Source organism: Trichoderma virens, assembly GCF_000170995.1.
Source record: "Trichoderma virens Gv29-8 chromosome Unknown TRIVIscaffold_77, whole genome shotgun sequence".
Taxonomy (NCBI): Eukaryota; Fungi; Ascomycota; class Sordariomycetes; order Hypocreales; family Hypocreaceae; genus Trichoderma; species Trichoderma virens.
This window is the reverse complement of record NW_014013672.1, coordinates 323,048-344,854: the sequence shown is the minus strand read 5'-3', so window position 1 is coordinate 344,854 and position 21,807 is coordinate 323,048. Positions and strand designations below refer to the sequence as shown.

The 21,807-nt window shown below is 46.7% G+C and overlaps 8 protein-coding genes across 8 annotated transcripts; 5 read left to right on the top strand and 3 right to left on the bottom strand.

Moving 5' to 3' along the window:
• Positions 1–126: 126 nt before the first annotated feature.
• TRIVIDRAFT_50424 (uncharacterized protein) lies at positions 127–426 on the top strand (the record flags this gene model as incomplete). Its single annotated transcript, XM_014099627.1, has 1 exon — positions 127–426. The coding sequence occupies one exon, from the start codon at positions 127–129 to the stop codon at positions 424–426; it is 300 nt and encodes a 99-aa protein (XP_013955102.1).
• A 1,402-nt stretch (positions 427–1,828) lies between these two features.
• On the top strand, positions 1,829–2,785 carry TRIVIDRAFT_136558 (uncharacterized protein; the record flags this gene model as incomplete). Its single annotated transcript, XM_014099626.1, has 1 exon — positions 1,829–2,785. A coding segment is annotated over one exon (957 nt), but the record flags the coding sequence as incomplete, so codon positions are not given.
• A 319-nt stretch (positions 2,786–3,104) lies between these two features.
• TRIVIDRAFT_139640 (uncharacterized protein) lies at positions 3,105–3,434 on the bottom strand (the record flags this gene model as incomplete). The annotated part of the gene is made up of 2 exons (XM_014099625.1): positions 3,105–3,280; positions 3,335–3,434. Coding segments are annotated over 2 exons (276 nt in total), but the record flags the coding sequence as incomplete, so codon positions are not given.
• Positions 3,435–6,002: 2,568 nt separating this feature from the next.
• Positions 6,003–6,926, top strand: TRIVIDRAFT_69718 (carbohydrate-binding module family 13 protein; the record flags this gene model as incomplete). The annotated part of the gene is made up of 1 exon (XM_014099644.1): positions 6,003–6,926. One exon carries the CDS (start codon positions 6,003–6,005, stop codon positions 6,924–6,926), a length of 924 nt encoding a protein of 307 aa, XP_013955119.1.
• Positions 6,927–7,047: 121 nt separating this feature from the next.
• On the bottom strand, positions 7,048–8,251 carry TRIVIDRAFT_50565 (uncharacterized protein; the record flags this gene model as incomplete). The annotated part of the gene is made up of 4 exons (XM_014099624.1): positions 7,048–7,655; positions 7,708–7,767; positions 7,822–7,933; positions 7,982–8,251. Coding segments are annotated over 4 exons (1,050 nt in total), but the record flags the coding sequence as incomplete, so codon positions are not given.
• Positions 8,252–8,892: 641 nt separating this feature from the next.
• Positions 8,893–11,119, top strand: TRIVIDRAFT_180858 (uncharacterized protein; the record flags this gene model as incomplete). Its single annotated transcript, XM_014099623.1, has 1 exon — positions 8,893–11,119. One exon carries the CDS (start codon positions 8,963–8,965, stop codon positions 11,117–11,119), a length of 2,157 nt encoding a protein of 718 aa, XP_013955098.1.
• A 352-nt stretch (positions 11,120–11,471) lies between these two features.
• Positions 11,472–13,080, bottom strand: TRIVIDRAFT_192570 (uncharacterized protein; the record flags this gene model as incomplete). Its single annotated transcript, XM_014099622.1, has 5 exons — positions 11,472–11,682; positions 11,801–12,046; positions 12,116–12,317; positions 12,421–12,783; positions 12,975–13,080. The coding sequence occupies 5 exons, from the start codon at positions 13,078–13,080 to the stop codon at positions 11,472–11,474; spliced, it is 1,128 nt and encodes a 375-aa protein (XP_013955097.1).
• A 5,663-nt stretch (positions 13,081–18,743) lies between these two features.
• Positions 18,744–20,951, top strand: TRIVIDRAFT_78031 (putative GprK-type G-protein coupled receptor protein; the record flags this gene model as incomplete). The annotated part of the gene is made up of 5 exons (XM_014099621.1): positions 18,744–19,423; positions 19,487–19,611; positions 19,667–19,792; positions 19,843–19,926; positions 19,985–20,951. The coding sequence occupies 5 exons, from the start codon at positions 18,947–18,949 to the stop codon at positions 20,790–20,792; spliced, it is 1,620 nt and encodes a 539-aa protein (XP_013955096.1).
• Positions 20,952–21,807: the final 856 nt, after the last annotated feature.

Genomic DNA, 21,807 nt, shown 5'->3' with positions numbered 1-21,807 from the left:
TAGACCACACCAGCAGTAAGAAGACATAGTACGTTGATCTACACAGAATTGTGCGACGTATCATTTAACTAATGCCAAATTAGTACCCAAATGACTTTCGTCCTGACTTGGAGCATTTCTATTGCAATGGCGGCGGTTGAAGATGGTGGAGTCGCGTTCCAAGTTACCAATCACACCGTGAACACTGACTCAACATCTGAGGGCAACTTGTCCTGGGCAGAGACAGCGGACGTTGTGGCAGCCAAGTTCAAGTCCCAGATGAGCACCAGCCTCACCAATGCCATCACAAATGCTCAGAACAACTTGATGAAAGCTCTAGCAAACCAACACCGCCTGTACCTCCCCGCAAAGGGACATTTCCTCATGAAAGACCCCGTTTTCAACAGCTTAGGCGACCTTCTGGTTGGACTGACCTACAACGGGTAAGCATACTAAAATTGCTCTATTCTGGTGCGATAGGATATGAATGCTAACTATTAAATCAGAGCTCCTGGGCCAACAGCGGCTGCCAAGTAGATGTTTACGCAAATAAGAGACTTGAAATGGAATCTATTGGATAGTGGTGGGTGTAAAGACACTGTTTTGTTGCTCATTTATATTTTGGAGTTTTTTTTTCTTGTTGCATACATATCGAGATTCCTTTGTCTCTCTCTCTGTGTTGTATAGTGTGGAGGAGCATTCTTTCGAAGTAGCCTTCAGATATGTTGTGAATTTATATAGGAAATTGAGTTTTTTTTTCTCTGAACACAATGCCTCTTGGTGTCACCTAACCCACTTGATCTTTTGGTTTGGTATGAGAATTGGAACAACAACTCTTGAGGATTATCAAGAATTACCTATAAACAAGCGACCTTAGTTGTGAGCCACATCTCCCTCGCACCGTTTTAGTGAGGCACATTTGGTAAAAGTCCATATACTAAACTTTCACCGTCAGTCTCCAACAAAGACGCTAAGGCGGGTTGGTGGAGTGGTCTAACACGTGCGACTCAAGATAATATCTTGATCCTTCAAAAGGATTTCGCATCTCGCAAGAGGCGTGGGTTCGAATCCCACACCCGTCAGTCTTTCTTTTTTTCTTTTTTCATCCATTTCATTTTTATTCAAAATTTGACATCTCTTCGTTTAGTCGTCTCTTGGGGCGGATTGCACTTTTGTGGGTTGTTCTCCGTCCATTCTTTTGTGCAAAAGTCCATCAGTAATACACATAAATTAAATGGCCGGTATTTGGCTCCGCGTGAGTTGCAAAGAAAGATACGCAACAACGTTAGCAAATATGGGTGCTTCAGTATCATTCAGTTATTTGGAGCAAATGATGAGAATCGGCGGGCCTGCTTGTTTTATTAGGTGCCTGCGAAATAATTTGTCTTTCCAATGTAGATGGACCAATCGTATTACACCATTCCGAGAAGAATGTACCTTGGGGAAACGGCTGGAAGCGCAAAACTTATCCGCTGTCAAAGAGGCTAGAATGATATAGATAGTAATCAAACCAAAATGGACAGCAATCTTTCCATGCGATTCTTCAAGTGCTGGAAGGAAACACCCCCGCAACTGTCAGCAGTTGATCAATGGTGTTTTGACCCCAATTTACACCGTAAAGGAGCTTGGGGTAGATTGAATGTACCCCAACAGCATGGATTTCGTAGCATTATAAAGGCAAGTGAGTCTCATTCTCCAAATGGAATAAAGAATATTCATCAATACGTTATTCAATTTGGGATTTTGTATTAGTTTTTTTTGTTTTGGCTGAACAATGGCTCGTCTAGCTACTGCTTTATTCGCTCTTTGTGGCGTTTCCTTGGCCTCATCCTCCACGCCATCACTTAGTTCAGTCAGAACTGTATTCGAATTCCCCAAGCAATCTTACATTGAAAACCTCGCTGTTCGAAGTAATGGCCAAATTCTCATCTCGGATCTCAGTTCATCACAGCTTTTCCTTTTCGATCCTTCGGCATCTTGGCCAAGTCAGCCTGTTGTTGTTCATGACTTCACCGAGTCTCTTGGCCTCGCAGGCATTGCGGAGTACCAGCCCGATGTATTTGCCGTGATTTCTGGCAACACTTCTTTTACCAGCAATATCCCCAGTGCCGGAACGTGGAATGTTTGGAGTGTGGACTTGCGCGGCGTCGGCATTTCCTCATCTCATGGCAAATTGGGGCTCACATCGCCTCCTGTGGTGAAGAATATTGCTCACGTTGAGCCAGCTCAGTTTCTCAACGGCATTTCATTACTGTCCCAAAAAGACCAGACACTTCTCATTGGTGATGTTAATGGTGGTGTCATCTGGAGCTTGGAAATTGAGACGGGACATTACGAGGTTGTTATCAACAACACTTACACGCAGCTCTACCCATCGCCGCCTTTCTCGGCATCAGGCGTAGATGGTGTTCATGTTCGCAGTGACTCAGTTTACTTCACAAACTTTGGAAACGGTACTTTCAATAAGATGCCTATCAATTCGGACGGATCCCCCGCTGGGCCCGTTACAACAATTGCACATACCAAGGGGCCACTGGACCAGTATGATGACTTTACTTTCGACTGCGATGGTAATGCATACGTGGTTACTGGAGGCGGAAATACTATTGAGATGATCTCAGCTGATGGTAAGCGCCAAGTCATTATTGCTGGCAATCTCAATTCTACTGCGATTGCCGAGCCAACCTCTTGTGCATTTGGCCGTGGCCCACACGATAAGAATGTCCTCTATGTCGTTACGGCTGGTGGAATGGAAACGCCCGTGAATGGAGACATTGTGATTGGTGGACAACTCGTTGCAGTCAACACCAACTCGAGGGGATCTGCATGCTGAACTCGGCACGGTCTTGTTTAGATAGATAGGAATAGCTTCCAAGTGACTACTGAATAAAAACGCCATTAAGATGCATCTCCAGCTTTACCTTCCTACCTTAAGCTTGTGTTGAGATTTGATCTTTGAGAGACTTGAATCTATGATAAGAGGTGTGGGAAAAACCAAGAAGAAATAAACGAAATTCACTCCCGGTTAGTTAGGGTCTATGAAATTGAAAGAGCAGACTTTTGTCGTCTAATTTTAGAGGGAACGCCACCGAAGAAAGAAGGGCTTTCCAAATCTATGTCCTATAACAGTAATCACTTTTGTCTTTGCCAGCATCGACACATCTTTCGCCACAGTACTCAGTCCACTGAATTTCTCCGTTTGGACCACCTGCACAGTAAAATAACGATTTCCTCCTCCAATTATTATCTGTAGGCTTGCCAGCGGACCCGAGAGCGCTGATTATCTGCCCTTCATAGTTGCCTTTTCTTTGTTAGGACAAGTAGCTTCACAATCATGAGTTTTCTATATTCTTACCAATATCTAGTAGAGTAGATCCGCAGTAGTCAAGATTTTTTTTGCAGTTTCTCGCTGTCGCGAAAGGGACGAGGGTGGCTAGAGCCGCAACAGATACAACTGTGAAGCGCATAGTGTGATGAGTCTTGACATATAATCTTAAGGTTTGTGCACGGGTACAATAAGAAAGAAGAAGAACTTTGCTGATTTCTCAAATTTTAGCGATGGAAATGGCCGACTTAAATGTTCAAGGCTCTGGACCTTAACCCGCTCTCAAAAAGTGTAATAGCATAAGATCTGTGGGACTGAACTCTGCATTGAGCTTGCGAGCCAAAAGATCATACCCATATGTCTCACAAATGATCAAATAAGCGACTAGAAATTGCAAAAGCCGAAGGATTTGGAATGCAGGTCCTCGGACATCCAAAACATGTGTTCATAGGACAACAGCAAATGCTATGACATAGTACAACGATCATCATGTATTCAATACCAAATCTCTTTAAAGTGCCTCTATAATATTTTATAGTTGCTTATCTACCATATTTGATCTACCATATACCCTTGATGGGAGTTCCTATCTGAGAATGTGTACAGACACTCTACGCCACATGTCTCATTGAGTCGCCGACAGTCCATAGGTGTTGGCTGCTTGGTATGGGATGCCGCGGAAGTAGTACAGTGGCTTTTCATCCCGCTTACAATAGATCATAACTCTATTAGGAATACTGCTTAGGTACGGGGTACAGTTGCTGAGACATATCACGTTGGCGATGTTCCAATCCATACATCTTTCTACTCTGTGGCATTGTTGGCATGCATATATTTCATCCTATTGATTGTGACTTCGATGAATTAGATCTTTAACTCGATGTTTCAATCCGAAGAGATTATGTTATTACATGTATAGTCGAATTAAGCTTGTTCTTGGTAGTACGGCACGGTTGTTAGGCTAACAGCACACCTCTACGTGATACCGAGGCGCCGACCGTTCGATGTCTGAGTCAGCCGGGTACAGCCTTGAATCCTTGTGGCCGATATCCAATGAAACAACAAGTTTGAGTTATACTGCGCTGGAAGTGAAACCTACAGCTTGGTTGGAGCAGTCGGCGATATCCGCATTTGGAGGTATACTCGGTATTGCTCACCGCATAACGTGACGGTAAGCTCCGCAAATGTTTCTCTCATGAATGCGAGTGGGGAGAAGGCGATGGACATACCCATTATAAGTGAGATGGATTCGGTATGTGAGCCAACACGAGAGGCGCTTTGCTTGGTGTGGGAAAGTGATTGGGAGGAGGTGTTAGTGAGCACGCCAAAGGGTAATTATAAGAACAGGGGCGCTTTATGACGGAAAACGGGGCAAAAGATAGTTCGAGGGGAGGTAACTGGCATAGTATTTTGGCATACGCCAATATGTACTTCAGAAAAGCATCTCCCATGCATATGAAACGTATTTACCGCAGAGATCATAAGAACCATCCAATTGTAACAGAAGTAACCTCTTGTTTTCAGCAAACACAACTCCGAGAAGCGAATTCCTGGAGAATAAGATTTGGCGTTGTCTAGCGCCCTTGCTTGGAGTGTTGGAATGATGGCTTGAAATCTTTGACGTATGAGGGGCTTGGCATTTACACTGTAGCCTTACATGGAAACGAAGTGAAGCGACCTTCTTTTGTGAGATCCTCTTTAAGTCACGCGTGTGAATCTGAGCTGAGCAATTGACGCAGTAATAACAGGGCGAAGATGTAGCGCTGGCGTTGGTTGAGGCACCCTGATGTTAAGAGAGCGTAGACTAATCTGTGTTAGTAGTCCCTTTCAGCTTGACGATTTTCTGTTGAGTAGCTGAAGAGGACGGTTTTATCCTCGTCATAGATGACGCCCATGTGCTTGTCACTATTTTGTCTCTCGGAAAGCGAAAGATTTAGGATATTTGTCTTAAAGCACGCCGGCCTCGTGTTGTTTTGACCGTAGCTAGTCAAATACCAGGGAGTAGCTCATATTTACACAATTTGAGCTCCCCAAGTCAACTGGAAATTCTGCTTAGGGTATGGAATAACACTTTACAGGCCAGTTACTGGGCGAATTAAAGATGATGGTGCTGACTAGAGCGCTGCCATCTGGCATTTACCTCAGGATTTGACCAGTTTCCTCAGAGTAGCACATCCCTTGTTATACGAGCTAAATCCTCATTTGAGAAGATTTCGCATGCTAGCATCTGTCAGCTGGGCCACAATCTCTTATCCCAACATGCAATGGGTTTAGCTTTCCCCGCGCTGAATTGCTAATGCCATTCGTATTCTCAGTCTTTGAATAGACTTTTCTGCCACAATTCGTACTTCCATACTAGGTACATGAAGTTTTCTCTAAAAATAAGGTTATTTTCAACAGCTACCCCGCTACTAATCCCTTTGACTTCTGACTTGGCTCGACGCCATAACTGCCGATCAAGCTAGTTGCAATTCTAGAGTTAGCTCTATGATACGACTGTACAATGGAGTAAATGATTGGACATTGACAATCAGCTCTTGGAAGGCTCGGCTATTGTTGGTCTATTTCTTTTTACTATATTAAGGAATGCTCATGCCTCCCTATTTTCTTCTCTTTTTTATTCTTTTAGATTATCACCAAAGCCCATTGCAATTCTTGATCACCGTAATTTCTAGTTGAAAACACATAAAGTCCCACGATGTCTGAAGTCACTAACCGTAACGACGTGCGAGCCGCAAACGCCGCTGGCGGCTGGACTATTGTCTATGGAGATCTCATCAATGAGGCTGATGTGGTTGAACTCATTATATCTGTTCCCACAGGCACAGTGGCTGGCTGGGTCTCCGACCAGGTTGACGCTCAGGTGCAAAAATTTAACCAAAGCCTGGCCACTGTCTCTGATGACGTTGTCAAAGAAGCAACCGAGTTTCTCAAGAGTCTTCTTCAGGGAAAGAGATCCGGCGAGCGAGACATCAATGGATTGGGAGTCAAAGCCGGTATTGTAACCTACCACCGAAAACTTAAAACGCCTTTTGGCTCTACGCCGCTGCCAAACAATCACCAGCCATACATTGGAATACGCATTACCAAGCCCTTGCCACCAAAGGGGGCGCCTGCTTCAGTTCAAGTGCCGCCAAGCGTGCAGCCAGGAGTGGCATCAAATGGTTTAGACAGCAGATTATGGTATCGAATCAAGAATCCAGCGAAACCCGGAATGGCAATTGATGTTGTAAACGATGGAAATCAGCAGCAAGATGGCCAAGTACAAATGGCTGCAGAAGGAAATTTCAGCGGACAACACTGGCAGCTTCGTCCTTCCAGAACCAACCCCGGAGCCTATAACCTTTGTAACATGTGGCTTGGAAGTGGCAAATGCTTGGATGTGTACGGCAATGACAAAACACGACCGCATCTGGCTACAGCTGGGAATTATTCAGGACAGCAGTGGCGTATCGAACAACAAGGGAATGGGACTTGGAAGCTATCAAACTCGTATTCTGGGCCATTGGCTCTTTCAGCTGATGCTTCTGGTGCAGCCCTATCGCTCAAAGATCCGCAGGTTTCTCCTGCAATGTCGTGGACTTTGCAGCCTATTAAACCAATCACGGAGGTTGGGTTTTAACGCATGTGCTATTTGAACATATATACTATTAACGCAAATGCTTTAATCTATGATCATCACTAGTAAACCTCAAATGCCCATGTGACTATTTAGTGGTAACATATTCATATATCCGCAGTCCCTACTGATTGATGGCGTTTTGTTTGAGCTTCACATACTGTGTGAGGAGCTCTCTCATGGTCTGTTCAAAACTAGTAAACTTCCATCCAAACGCCCTTTCGGTGGTATCGCCGTCAAGTCGGAACTTGATACAAGGCAGTGTACCTTCAAGTGGTAGTACTTTACTCTGCACCTCCCCCGGGAAATATTTTCTCGCAACTGCTGCCGTGTCTCTATCCCAAACAATACCATCCGGGGTGTCAGAGCTGAGGATGTATTCGGTATTCCCTGGAATTCGAGTGGTGTCTACTGCGTCAACATGGGCGCGCGCCACATCTGCAACATGAACAGGCACTCCGACAAACGGAAATGGTGAATTCGTGGAGCCATCTAATGCTGGGGCAATAACCGCAGCTCGGCTATCCTTCAAAAGTTCATCTGCGGCGCCGTTTGGGGGAATTCGCTCGTCCGGACCAAACACGACAGAGGGAAGCAAGTGAACAAAGTCGAAATGCGGCTTCTTTTTCTCAACAAATTCTCGTGTCGCAATTCTTGAGTACGCTTTTGAAGCCCAGTATGCTTCCATGGCACTGCCATATGGCTTATGTGGATTTGAATTTAGATCCGATGCTGCTCATTGACTATTAGAAGATGAATCATTTGTATGTGACAATTTTCTCACCTGAGTATAGTCTCTCGCTGTCGGGATTCAGGTTCCATTCGAAAGGGATCAAGGTGACACCTGCATCATTATTAGTTTCACATTATTTGTTTATGGAGCGCTCGAAGGACTCACAGGAAGAAGTGATAACAACTCTTCGAACGGACAGGATTTTGGCGGCTGCTTCCAACACTATCGTCACCATGGAAATGGCAGGGCTTATTATATCTCTTTCATAATCTTCGCTCTGATTGAATAGTATTAGTTTGTAAATGCCATCGAGCTGCTTAAAGACCGGAGCGCCTACTTCATGTGCCAGAGGGGATGCAATGTGGATAATGCTCGTGATGCCGTCTAGAACAACAGACCAGTTGTCGCTTGACAAGAAATCTGGAATAACGACAAAGTCTAGGATTCCTCGTTTGTGGCTCTCGGAAATTAGTGAGCTTTTCTCGGCAATGTCTGAGATATTTTGCTCATTTCGAACAACGGCGCGAACGGCATATCCTCTTTCGAGGGCGACAAGCAGAGTCTTGAAGCCAATGAAGCCTGTGACTCCGGTTATCTAAAAGGGGTGTCAGTTATATGCAGATGAAGTTTTAACTTATATTTGAATCTCTAACCAAAAGTTTTTGAGAAGCAACGTTATACTTTGGAGCGTTCATTGTGAGGAGAGAGATTTGAGATCAGCATAGAGGATATTTTGCAAATCAACAGGATGCCATTCGTCTTTTATAAACAAAACAATGTAAGTATATAAACACATATGTATCTAGATTTAATCAGCATAGTTGGACGATTGCAGTATTAGATCCAGCGTGAATTCCACTTAACACACAGCGTATAGACATTCACAGCATCTAACCTTGCCTCAAGAGAGGAGCTAAGCTCCGTTGTGCTAAACTCAAAGCGGGTGCATCTGTCACATTATTACAGGCATTGGACAAATTGGTAATAAATCAGCTGCGGAATTCCGCACCACAGCCTCTATAGCCATAGCTAAAACATCTTGCGGCTGTCATTTTTACGATTTTTACGACGTCGGTGACTTCACCGTTCACAAGCCTGGCGATTTCTTAGGGCGGCCAGGCCCATATTTCCTCACCAAAGCCAATTGGGCATTGCGCGCTCTCATTGGCCAGCGATAAGCCGATAACAATATCCCTGCCAAAAAGTTTCGATCCAAGAAAAAGTTGCGACCAGCATCGCATCACCAGCATCGCTGCGGAAACGGCAACGGAAACAGTCCTTTAACCAGATCATTCACGCCTACAAGATGGATAAGCGAAAGGATAGGAAGAAGAATGGTGGTGCAGCGCCTCAGGCGCGAATTACCGACGAGCGATTCGCCAGCTTCCAGACCGATCCTCGATTCCGGCTGCCGTCGAAGAAGCACATGAAGACGACTGTCGACAAGCGATTCGCGGGCATGCTCAAGGACAATGACTTCACGGCCACCGCTCGAGTAGACAAGTACGGACGCAAGATTAAGTCGGATTCTAAGAAGAAAGCCCTGCAAAGACTCTACCAGCTAGAGGATGAGGAGGAAGACGATGAAGACGACTCCGATGAAGAGGAGGCCGACAAGCCAGCAATGGGCAAGAAGAACGACGGAGAAGAGGACGAAGATGACGAGGAGGAAGAAGAGGAAGAGGAAGAGGATATTGAGGTTGACGATGACGAGATCGTTGAAAGAGAGCTGGCAGCTGCTGCCAGGCCACGAAAATTTGACCCCGCGCGAGAGGGAGGCTTCTCTTCCTCCGAAGACTCAGATTCCGATGATGATTCTGAAGAAGAAGAAGAGTTGGATCTTGCTACCGGTGGCGATATGCAGCGACTAGAACGAGAGGAGATCCAGACCGGAGAAGTTACGAATCGGATAGCCATCGTCAACCTCGACTGGGACCACGTCAAATCAACAGACCTGATGGCCTTGTTCACCAGCTTTATTCCTACCAATGACAGTGGCAAGGTCCTCAATGTTTCCGTATACCCAAGCGAATTCGGAAAAGAACGTATGCAGCAAGAAGAGATTGAGGGCCCACCCAAGCAGCTCTTTAAGAAGGGAAAGAAGGACGAAGAGTCTGACGACGAAAGCGCATCTAACAGCGAAGCCGAAGAGGCCGCTATCAAGAAGAAACTGATTCAAGAAGGCGACGACCAAGATTTCGACAGCGACGCCTTGAGAGCATATCAGCTTGACAGGCTACGGTACTACTATGCCATAATGACCTGCTCAAGTAAAACCACCGCCCAAGCTATCTACGAAGCAACCGACGGAACCGAATATCAAGCCTCATCCAACTTCATCGATCTGCGGTTTGTCCCAGATGATGTTACATTTGATGACGAGCCTAGAGATCAATGCGACAAGGTACCCGATTCATACAAGCCCATTGAGTTCGTCACCAATGCGCTACAAAGCTCAAAAGTCAAGCTCACATGGGACATGCACCCTGAAGAGATCAACCGCAAAGAATCCATCAAGCGAGCCTTCAAGGGGAGCAGAGCTGAGATTGACGAACAAGACCTGAAAGCCTACCTCGCTGGTGACAGCGATAGCGAAGAGGACGAAGAAGATGAAGATGCTGGCGACGCAGTTGCTGACGGCGAACCCAAGCTGTCCAAGAAAGAACTGGCTCGGCAAAAGATGCGTGAGGCTCTTGGTCTTGCGGCTGAGCCAGAGTCTAAAAAATCCAAGGATGGCCCTGTGGGTGAAATGGAAGTCACTTTCACTCCGGCTCTATCAGGCGAGAAAGCCAAGAAGGACGAAAGGGAAGAGACTACAATCGAGAAGTACGCCCGCAAAGAGCGAGAGAGGAAAGAGAAGAAGCGACAAGCTGCCAAGGCTAAGCGCGAAGCCCTTAATGGCGACGACGGTGAATCTGATAGTGATGTCCATGTTGCTACTGGTGGTGGCGAGGATGACGGCGAAGACCTTGGCTTCGATGACCCCTTCTTCACCACTGAAGACCCCGCCCCTACATCCAAGACATCTATCCGCAAGGAAGAGCGCCGCAAGAAGCGTGAGGCACGTGAAGCCGCCGAAGCCCGCGACGCCGAAGAAAAGGCCCATCTGTCCAAGGTCATGGCTGAGGACGCGAATGACAACCAGGCGGACCATCTTGACCACTTCGACATGAATGAGATTCTGCGTGCGGAGAAGCAAAAAGGCAAGAAGGCCAAGTACCAGAAGAAGAGCAAAGATGCTGCTGGTCTGCAGTCAGACTTCAAGATGGATGTCAAGGATGACCGCTTCAAGGCTGTGTTTGATAGCCATGAGTTTGCCATTGATCCTTCTAATCCGAAGTTCAAGGCTACGGAGGGAATGAAGAAGCTGTTGGAGGAGGGCCGAAAGAAGCGGAAGACGCCCGGTGGTGCTGATGAAGAGGATAGACCGCGTGAAAAGAAGAGTAAGAAGGGACGGCGATGAACAGTTGTTGTTGGGAAACACGTATCAGGTGGGATGCCTCGGTCAAAATAGAGAGGAGTTGGTTCCCCGTCTTTGTTAATTTTTGTATAATCCGCCCAATTTCGGTCATGTCTATACAGAGTATATAGCCAATGAGAAAAGCAGCACTGATTAAAATTCCATCGCCCATTGAAGCATTCTACTTATTTAATATATACCAGCCAATCCCCCCTATAGTAACTGACTACCAACGCAGCCATAAAAAAAAAGAAAATTCTATGCACGCACATGTTATACACCCTCTTGACAATTTCCTCCTCTATAACTCTATTGTGTGGACGCGCACCAAAACGATGATTTTAGCAAATTTGATTCACTCTGCATTGTAAGGCTTCTGGCCGCTCCAAAAATGCATCTTGCCATACGCGTGGACCTTGGGATCACGCATGGCCTGACGACACTGCATAAAGAAGACTTCCATTTCTGTCTTCTCCCATCCAAGCATGGGGAAATGAATAGCACCGACTGCAGGGAAAAAGTCTTCACAGGCTGTGCGATAATACATCCCAACCAGCCGCATAATTCTAGGAGGGTAGAGTTAGCAAATTAACCTCTAAGAGGTATAAAGAGTGAATTTGATTTGCGAATTCAGGGATAATACAAGAAGGAGAAAGCATCAAGATAAACGGGGGTTTGACTTACTTATCCTTCGGCCATGTGCCATAGGGAAGCTTGATATAATTATGCTGGATATTGACAAAGCCTGCCTCTGCCAAGTACTGCCCCCCAAATACAGCCGCATGGGCATTTGTACCAAACTTGGCAAATGCTTCAAGCATGTATTCTGTGAATTTCTTGAGAGGCCAGTCTTCTGGGATCGTGTTGTCATCGGAGTGAACATCCCCGTCCACGTCTTGTAGCTCAACCCAACCGCCGGGCTTCATATGGCTTTTTAATGAAGCCATTATCAGTCACAAGTAAAGTTTCCGTGAGAACATTGAGGGTGTTGTAACTTACTCATATGCCTGCTTGAGGAGACCGACGGGTGATTTCATGACAGGTATCATGTTCCGCAGGTGGACAAAGTCCCAATCATCACCGTTGAGCCACTCAGCTTCGACATCGTCGATGAGAAATGTGACATTGGGGGGCACCCAGGTAGGTTGAATGGGGCTCAAATCGAGTCCTAAAACCTCGGCGCCGATATATCTGTCGCCCACTACCCTCTCGTGTTACTCTCTGGTCTCGTGCATGTTATGACATGAACTTATCTACACTTGGATGCGATGCAGACAAATCAGCAATGTAATGGATAAACTTACTCTCCATGGCCCATATTCCGGTGCCAGTGCCTAGATCAATAATCTTCTGTGGATAATCCCCAATTGGGGCATAAAATAGCTTCCCATCCGTCGCCTCTAACATCATAGTATGTAGCATGTCCTCACGGTGTTGTTCCGCTTCATCATTTGGGATTGGATATCTGCCGTGTCGGTAGCGATGATACCGTCGGCCGTTGACATAACTATGGTCATAGATGCTAGATCCTAAAGATGTAGAGTCGGATTGGTCGCTGATGGACTCGGCATCGAATTCGCTTGGTGAAAATTCGCCATCTTCATCACTACCACCAGGTTCGATGACGGCGTTGCCGTGCAAGAGCCCCAGATTCTCCGCCGCAGGCTCTTCAACTAATATCAAGCTGGTCAATCACATTGCACCAAAACGTGGGCACAACAGGTCTCATTCAAACAGCATAGGTTTCACAGCCTGACTTGTTTGGCATGCAAGAGAAGAGAGGTACATAACGACTGTTGGGCGCAGACTTGCCCCGCGATAATTAAAACAAGAGTGGCTAAGCTACAAAACTACTCACCTAGATTTCCTGTAGGACTAGACTTGCTGACAGGACTCGATCGAGGAGCAGCCCCAGCCAGGGAATCGCTGCGGCTCGATCTTTTGCTCCCTGTCGGGCTTCCCATGGCCTATCTTAGTGGCGTAGGATTGATTATGCGCTTAGGGTAGTAGCTGCGACGAAAAAAAAAGAGTCCCGATTGATGACGATCACGCGATCTGAGAATGTGACAGGTAGCGGGGACAGGTGAGAACGGGGAGGGTGAGGGCGGATTAGCAATGAAAGCACAGGCCCGAATCTATGCGGCCAAGATGACAATGCTCAGTGTAAGGCAGTGCCAAAGGCAATGCTAATCGAGCACAGGCCTTAATAAATGGGCATGCAAATCGAGCTCGAGCCCGTGGTCCGGGAGAGGGTGCGATGTGGAAGAGGGGGGAGAGACTTATTCCTGGAGAGCTGAGGCCGGGACTGCAGGTGTTGCTGGGTTTTGCGTCGACTTATCGAATTACTGGATTTTCGTTGGTCAATCCTGCATACAATGTGCATATAACATGCATCTGAGGTGCGTGGCTCTTTAACAAAGGCCAGGATACACAGTTGCACGCATGCACGCTGCTACTACGCTCTCATGCGGAGCTGGCTAGCTGTCCAAATCGGTCCGCCCAGAGGCTATCAGGCAGCTTTTGAGTCCGCAGTAGCCCATCGGGGGCTGTAATCAAGATGGTGTTTGCCTCCTAACTTCAAGGTGCGGAAGACCACGAGGCTGTGTTACAAGGGATGAAATGAGACATTGCTCTTGGCGGGATAAACCGCTCAGCCGCATATTTCGCTTACTCAGATGACTTTGAGTCAGCACATTAAGTTCTCCAGGACTCGTATGGCACATAAATCATCGAATATTTCACAGCATAAAGGACTGCGTCACTGTTCAACGAAGGAGTGTCGTTGTCGAGTACCTGACTGGCATATTGCAGCCAGTGTGGCCCGTTGAAAAAGCCATTCTCTTCGGTGAATAATAGGGACGATTTATTCCGATTTGAATCGGCAATTCATTTGTTAGAACAGTAATTCTGTCAAGAAGATATTAGCTGAGAAGTTCAGACCGTCCTGAGCCCATGCACTTACTTTCGCACAACTCTCTACCAAGTCCTCTCCTAAGACATTGCTAGATTGCCCTGGATGTTGGGCCCTCCTATTTCATTTATGCCGTTGGTCTGGAAAGGCTGATGATATGTTGGTGATATCGTTTTGCTAATGTGGCCTTTCTCCCTGAATGTGATGACCAGTTTGGTTGGTGTTTGCGTAGAGCTTGATGAGGATGTATCGTTAAATGAGTATTCCAGCATCGTCACCCGCGCATATTCATTGGCGTTGCAGATCTGATGTATTCCATCGGATTTCCAGCATAGAAGATGAAAATTCAGGGTTACATCGTTTCTCCAAGAATGCAAATAGATATTGCCGTAACGTGACGACTAACGCGCCGATCTCAAGGTAGGAAGGAGACAGGCTATTGACAATGCATTAACATCAGTTCTGAGATGCTTCATAACCTAGACCTCTCATACCTGCATCATTCACACATATTCGAGTTTGAACCAATTCTTTAGCATGCCGACTAATTCATCTCATCGCATACTCTCGGTGGCCATTGCTCGTCTGCATTAAGAGTTGGCGGAGGAGAAAAGCTTGCGCCACGCTCACGATGCTTCAAGGATGCTCCAACACATCTCGGTAATCTCCGAAAAAAGAGGCAGCTGGATGTAAACAAAGTATTGCAGCTGCATAGATAGATATGCAATATACGAGTACTCCTAAGCGCTCAATGTTGTGAAATCAACCTTTGGAAGCAAATACTAACTGATGGTACGATAATAGGGGCTGCGGTCGTATGGGTCTCGCGAGAACCACCTGCGTTGTTGGCATGTTGGTTACCATCTCCGACCCCCATAAACTCCTACTTGCTTTTTACAGGTAATGATGAAGTCCAAATTTCTCATCGTTATTTGAGCACTTGAACTTTCAAGCCGGAGATTTTGCAACTCTTCCCACCTGCGCTTTTCCTCGGCCCCCATTTCTTCTCGTTAACACCCAACGCACGCGCCTATTTCTACGTCAGTCTGATGCAGGGATCACCGCGCAAACAGTGAAGATTACTGATGTTGGGCCAAGGAATTCGAATTCTCTCGACCCCGCCTCTGACCTTCTGTCCTTGCGCTTGGAACCACGGGTATGCCTCAGTAAAACAGCCGAGACATTTCGCACTTTGTACAACCATTATCTTCTCAACGGTTGAGGATTTGGCGTTTTCCAAGCTTCCCGTGTCTTAGATTGCAATAGTGAGACAAGCTATTCCTGAAATATGCCCATTTTAGGATGTTTGATGGGCAACATCCATGCCGTTCCACCCCGACATGTGCCATAGGGGCAACAACTTTCGCCGGCCAACAATGAAACCTTCTGAGGCGCAATTAATGACTGCCGCTTTCTTGTGTTACATCAACATGGATATGGAGGCACGTCTTGTCATGTTCCGTTAAGCCCTTAACGGCTTATACGAGTACATCTTCATTGGTAGGTACAGCCGTTTGTCGTACATTTCCGCTGCCCTGACAGAAATGCGCGAGCAGGATAATGCATGTCCTCACTAAGTCACCAAGCGCATAACCTTTTCCCGATTGGGGTGAGAAACATTCACATCTTGACGCTACCTATGCACAACTATGTGATAATGAGTTGGAAAGAACCTGTTACAGACTCAAGATAATGATGTGTTGGCAAGCCAAAATGATCCAATAAACGGGCTTCGGTGAGGCTTTACGCTAGTCTAGCATTATGCGGTCGCTCGTCACACAAGACATACAAGTATCACACGCAACACCTCCCTTACCTCAACTTTCCCTGCAATGGCGACCATGTCCAATCAACAGTGTTTTTTTTGCGACTAACACTGAGACGGTTGTCATTCAAACGGCATATGAAGCCCGAATTTGAGATGATAACTGATATATTCAGCTCCCCTCGCAATGGTGCCTCTTTACATTGAGGGGCTTGTTTACCGGCTGCATGAGCACGCAGCGCGCTTTACTTTTCGTCTTTGGCGTCGATGTGCATTTCCTTTTCCGGTGAGCATCCATCTCAGCACGATCCTTTTGGCTGAGTGTCCGTGCGCGTCATGTTGGTAGTGAGGCGGATAGTGTTGGTTCTCGCCCTTAGAGCTCATCAACCTCATGAATTAGAGAACACCAAGTATCTGGAGCTTGTTGTATGTGTGTACGACTCTGCTAAATCATTAGTATTAGCAAGGGAAAGAACTTCGCATACCAGTAGAGTCCATGCTTGCACAGCTGAAATTTTCTTCCGTGTCGCCCCCAATGCGACCTGTCACGAAGTGGTTGGTTTTTTTCTGCCACCATGCAAGCCGCCGGAAGCATGGTAGAAACAGGAACGGGGGCTTTGGTGAAAGCATATTACACTCTGTCACAATGCCATGAATCACATTTCATTTTTCTAAGTATTTGGCGTCAGTTTTTACATGCAGGGCTAGTGGAAAGCACACTACTATTGATATCATCCATGCAAAATTGGCCTAGGGAGCGTCCGGTCTTCTGTGGTTTAGCTGGTTAGGATTAAGACTAGGCAAGAGGAGGCAACCAGTGTTGTTATGGAGAACTCCCGTTACGATGTTGTTGAACACCTCGGGAGCTACAATACAAGTATGCTCGTGGGAAGATTGCCCATAGTACGTAGTATGCATCACGGATACAGCGCCTGGCCATTCCCCGTCAACAGTCTCATAAATGGCTTGCATCCGCAATGTCCAGCGCATCCGTGCCTTGACCAGGGTGCTACGTGCGGAAGTGATGGCCGCTAGAGAGCATGGGTCATGAGTTTGGACTGGATGAGATGAATGGAGACAGGAACGCCTCCACAGACTGTCTCCGCTGCACGGCAATTTTGGTCGGCCATCAGCATCGGCCGCAACAATGTCCAAGCTACGGGGCATTAAAACCTAAGGCGTTGCTTTAGATCAGTGAAGATCGAGCACACCAGGCATGATGAACCAATTAAACCGTAATGAGAGAGAGCACTGGGCCCTGCTCGCTCATCTGAAGAGCGGAGTGGACGAGCCACAATTGGTGTTGCGATTTGTGGTTGAGCATCACAAGGAGCTGCAAGGGCGGAACTGCGTCGCATCGAAGGGAGGAGAATGACTGACACGGGGTGAACAAGACCATCGCGTACACTTGCCCTGATTGTAGACTAGGCGAAAGACAGACTTGAATCAAGATGCTGCAAATCATCGCGCTCTCTCTACGTGGACATGATTCTCCTGCAAGTAGCCGATTATCTGCCCGAACTGATCACTGATCCAAGTAGAAGGGGAAAAGGCTTGACCTCACATCTTTTGTGCCTAAACTCATACAAACGGGCACAGAGAGATGCTAGTGTCAACTTACGGGCGCGGTGACGAGCTATACGAGTGAGGCTGAACCGGCCCTGTCACATAATCTCCACAGTGCCTGGGAGACGATCGATATCATTTATTACCGCCTATTACGTTCTGATCAATCAAGGAGATCAACCTTATCGCCTTCAGGCTGCGAGAGAGGCCAGTGTCAAGACATATACGGTATGGCTAGCTCACCCTGTTCGACTCGAGCTGGATGGTTAGCTTGGCAGACACACGGCCCGCCATGTCGCACGCGGCCATGGCTCTTGCTTGGTGGCTCATGGCTTTTCACACCTGCGCTAAGGCGAACCTATCCTTGCTAGCAGCTATTGCTGGCGCCTCTTGCAAGCCAGGTACGGAGTATTTTGCCTCTGGGTTAACCGGATCTGGCTCTTAGATCCCGACAACTCCTGGCCTCCTATGGTCTTGCCCCAGCTTTCATGTGTTTCCATGGAGCACGCTAGGAATGGCCGTCTGGACGATCAAAAGTAGACTGCCACCTTGCAGACAAGAGAGTTACTCGAGACAGAGTCCCGCCCTTTTGCCTGGAAATAAGCCGGCTGGTGCCTTGTCCATCATGTCCAAGCAATCATTGCCAGACAGGTGAGGAAGCGGTAACGTGACAGAGAGGGCATGGTAGAGCAGCAAACCAGCCTGGGATGCACCCCTGCTGTGTCTCAGTGTTTCCACAGCTGGTGGCTGATCGATATCTTGGACACTTTGAGTCGCAAAGAGCAAGCACATCGGCCCGGATGATCTGCATCAACAAAAAGAGCGTATACTATGTAATCATTTGACTGAGAGGAAAGCTGCCGCCGATCATGAGTGTAATTGGCCACATCACCTCATCATAGACATGCATAAGTAGTGTACTGTAAGGGTCGGCACAAGAGTCAAATGCAAGGAGCAATTCTGTAACTGTGCGTTAAGACTCCCTCGGAAGCGCGTTGGCTTTATGCGGAACCCTTGCAAAGGGAGCCGCTTTTACTCGGCATGGGAGGCGTCGATCGCGGTACCACGCCTCTCTAATTTTCTAGGTTCTTTATTTTGTTTCCTTTTTCTTCCTTATGCCTGGGGTTGGCCAAGGCAAACTCGACTCCTTTTTCTCTCTCCTAGACGCTATACCCTGTTCCCATCATGATCGACAAGAACGTGTGAAATGGTGCTTGTTAGCCGCGATTGGTTCGAGAAGGTCTTATCCCACACGTGTCGGGAGTTTTCCTAGAGCACAGAGACACAGACACCTTGAACTTATGCCCAGCATCCCTTCTTCTTATTTAGGACTTACTCCTCCACCGTCCACGAGGTTTTCATGTTGCCCTTGGATTGATAACCCTCGTCATCAAGTACTTAATCCGTTGGCTTCCCTTGTGACACGCCTTTCGTGTTGGACGGCCGTTCGTTCTTTTGCCCTTAACATTTTTTAACACTTTCGACTCTTCAAGCTTTTCAGTGTTCTCTTATATTTATCCTTTTTTTTGTCTCATATCCCTGTTATTTATGTCACTACTATAATCACTTCCACAAACAGCTTATAGCGATGGGCTCTGAGTTTGGTATCACCAAGGATACCAAGCCTGAGCTTCGGCTCGGAGCTGTGGGTATTTTTTACATTGTCTTTGCTTCAATATGGACAGTTATTCTTCTCAGCGGTATGGCCTTCCTCTGGGTCCGCCGCGATATGCCCATCCTGAGGATCAGAGGCTTGCCAATGTCCTTTGCAGCAATTAGTTTCTTACATCTCTACTGGCTTGCTGTTGAACTGGGCTATTGGTATGGTGCGCTGATGCCCGAACTTGCCGAATTTTGGATCATGGGCATTTGGTTTCCCTTTGGAATCGCCCTGTTTCACGCCTCCAACAGCAGGTTCCTCTATGTTGCCGATGCGCAGAGGAAGTTCATCAGGTCCGAAACCCCATCTGTACCTGTTGACCGGAGGAGTTTGCTGGGCAGATGGCGACAGCTGGATTACAATCGTCGGACTCTTATTCTGGTGTTTACCGGCATGGGCCTTCATGTGAGTTGACATTTAGTAGGATTCATAGTTGAAAGCACACTGATGAACTGACTCTATACTTAGTTGATCTTGACGATCTTTACTTTCCTCATCTCTCGCAAGTTTCACGACTCGTTTGGCATTGCCGGCACCGAAGTCCATGGCAACTTCATGGAGCGAAAGGTTGCTCAAGGCCGTGGCTGGGAATGGTTAGCTTCATACAAATATCTACATGTTTGCAATCATAAGTTAATCATCTTCTAGGTGGCCGTCAATCTTCTGGCAGATGTTCTGGGCATGGATTTTCGCTCCTTATATCCTCTTCCGTGCGCGAAACCTTCGCGACACCCAAGGATGGAGGTTCCAGACCATCGCTTGCTGCCTCTCCAAGTATGTTGTCTTGCAGTACATTACCCACTTGATGCTAATATCCTCAATAGTCTTCACTCAGCCCCAATGTGGCTTATTGCCTTGTATGTTCCCGCAATGCAACCGGTCAATAACTACTTTATTCCACCACAATGGTAAGCTCCAGTTCTCAGAAAAATAAGTTTTGATGCATAATTAACTCGAACGATATAGGATTGCCGTTTCTATTTTGTTGCTCGAAATCTTCACTGTCTTTGTTCCCATAATTGAAGTTTGGAAGCACAATGCTCTGACTCAAGAAACACTAAACTCGATTGCGCGCTGGGAGTCGCGAAAGAAGGGCTTCACCGGTGGCAACAAGTCCATCAACTCAGATTCTACTAGGTCCTCGTGGGGAGGGCGAATGGGAAGAGCATCATCAGTTGTTACAAATAGCTCTGGCGGAAGCATCCTGACCATGGAGGCCCTTGAGCACACATTGTGTAAAAACCCCGAACCACTGCAACAATTTTCTGCACTCCGAGACTTCTCTGGGGAGAATATTGCTTTCCTCACGAGCGTCAAGGAATGGAAGTCTCTCTACTCCTCCGCGGCTAAAGAATCGGAGAAAGATGACGGCGCAGTAAAGGAGCTGCCTCGCGAGTGCTTTGAGAGTGCCCTCAAGATCTACGTCGAGTTTATTAGTGCGACTCATGCCGAGTTCCAGATCAACCTTTCTTCTACAGATTTCAAGAGCCTTCAGGTCGTGTTTGAGCACGCCGCAAACGTCATCTGCGGAAGCGAACGCAGTAACCCCGATCCTTGCACCCCCTTTGACGACGTCCCTCACCGGACGGATTCTGAGAGCACTCTTAACATTGTCCGTTACTGGGGTGAAGTTCCAGCTGAGTTCAATGAGCATGTGTTTGATGATGCAGAGATGAGCATCAAGTATCTAGTCTTGACAAATACGTGGCCTAAGTTTATCAAGGAGAGGCGATCCTTCGATATGGCTAGTACTGTCGAGACTGGCAGTAATTAAACACACAAACAAACAAACAAACAAACAAAAAAATGTCAATCTTCGTTCTGAGATCATATATATCCTATTTATTCTAGGTGAAAATAATTATTTTTGTAGGACAGGTATATGGGTTAGGAATGGTTTTTTTTTTCTGATATGCAAGAACATTTGTATCTCATAACATGATCTCCTTATGACGGGCGCTGTAACTGTGACTTTTGTTTTGCGGATATGACTTGGAGGGCCTAATTTGAGGATTTGTTGACAGAACTATGAATCTCCCCTAAAAATGAGGCAAAATAAATTGTGTGGACGAAGTGGTTGCCAGGTTGTTACTGATCATAACGATTGAGAGCTGACTGTCCTCTTCTTTAGATGATCTTTGCTATTTGGAGAAAAGAAATGGCCTGCCGCAGATACGCGCTGGTGCAGGCATCTCACCATTTCGCTTGTCTCGTCAAGTGGAGATCGCGATCTGCATACGAGATTCCCTCTGAGTGCATGTGCATGGGTTCATCGAACCGAGGCAGCTGCATTACTCGTACATTGTCGCCGCTTTGCTGCGCCTGTAGCTATTTCCAACCCTGGTAGGTAGCCATGTATGTACACATAAGAATTGATTCGCCGATCTGATGGAAGATCTCGATCTGTGATATATCTGCGCATCACAGCGATCGAAGATTATCAGGCTAACTACGCGTGGCATTGTCTCTAATGGTGGCAGCGAGATGAGGCCGTTTCACTGCCTAGGTTTTTCACAGACAACAACATGCTGCATAGAGCATTTGTAAAGACGCGCTGGCGTATGATATTGTTACCCCGTCTATCTTGTATAATATGAAGCATTTTTATGGACATATAATGGTTAATACTTGGACTCGATTAATACTAGAGTTGAATTTCCTGAATTGAGTTACCGTGAGTAGCATTTCGTACCTTATGACCTCGTAGTAGTATTTCTAAGCAAGTTTGTTATAGCCAATTGGAAATGTCTCCCATGGTAACACAACAGCTTCAAAGCCTGATTGATACC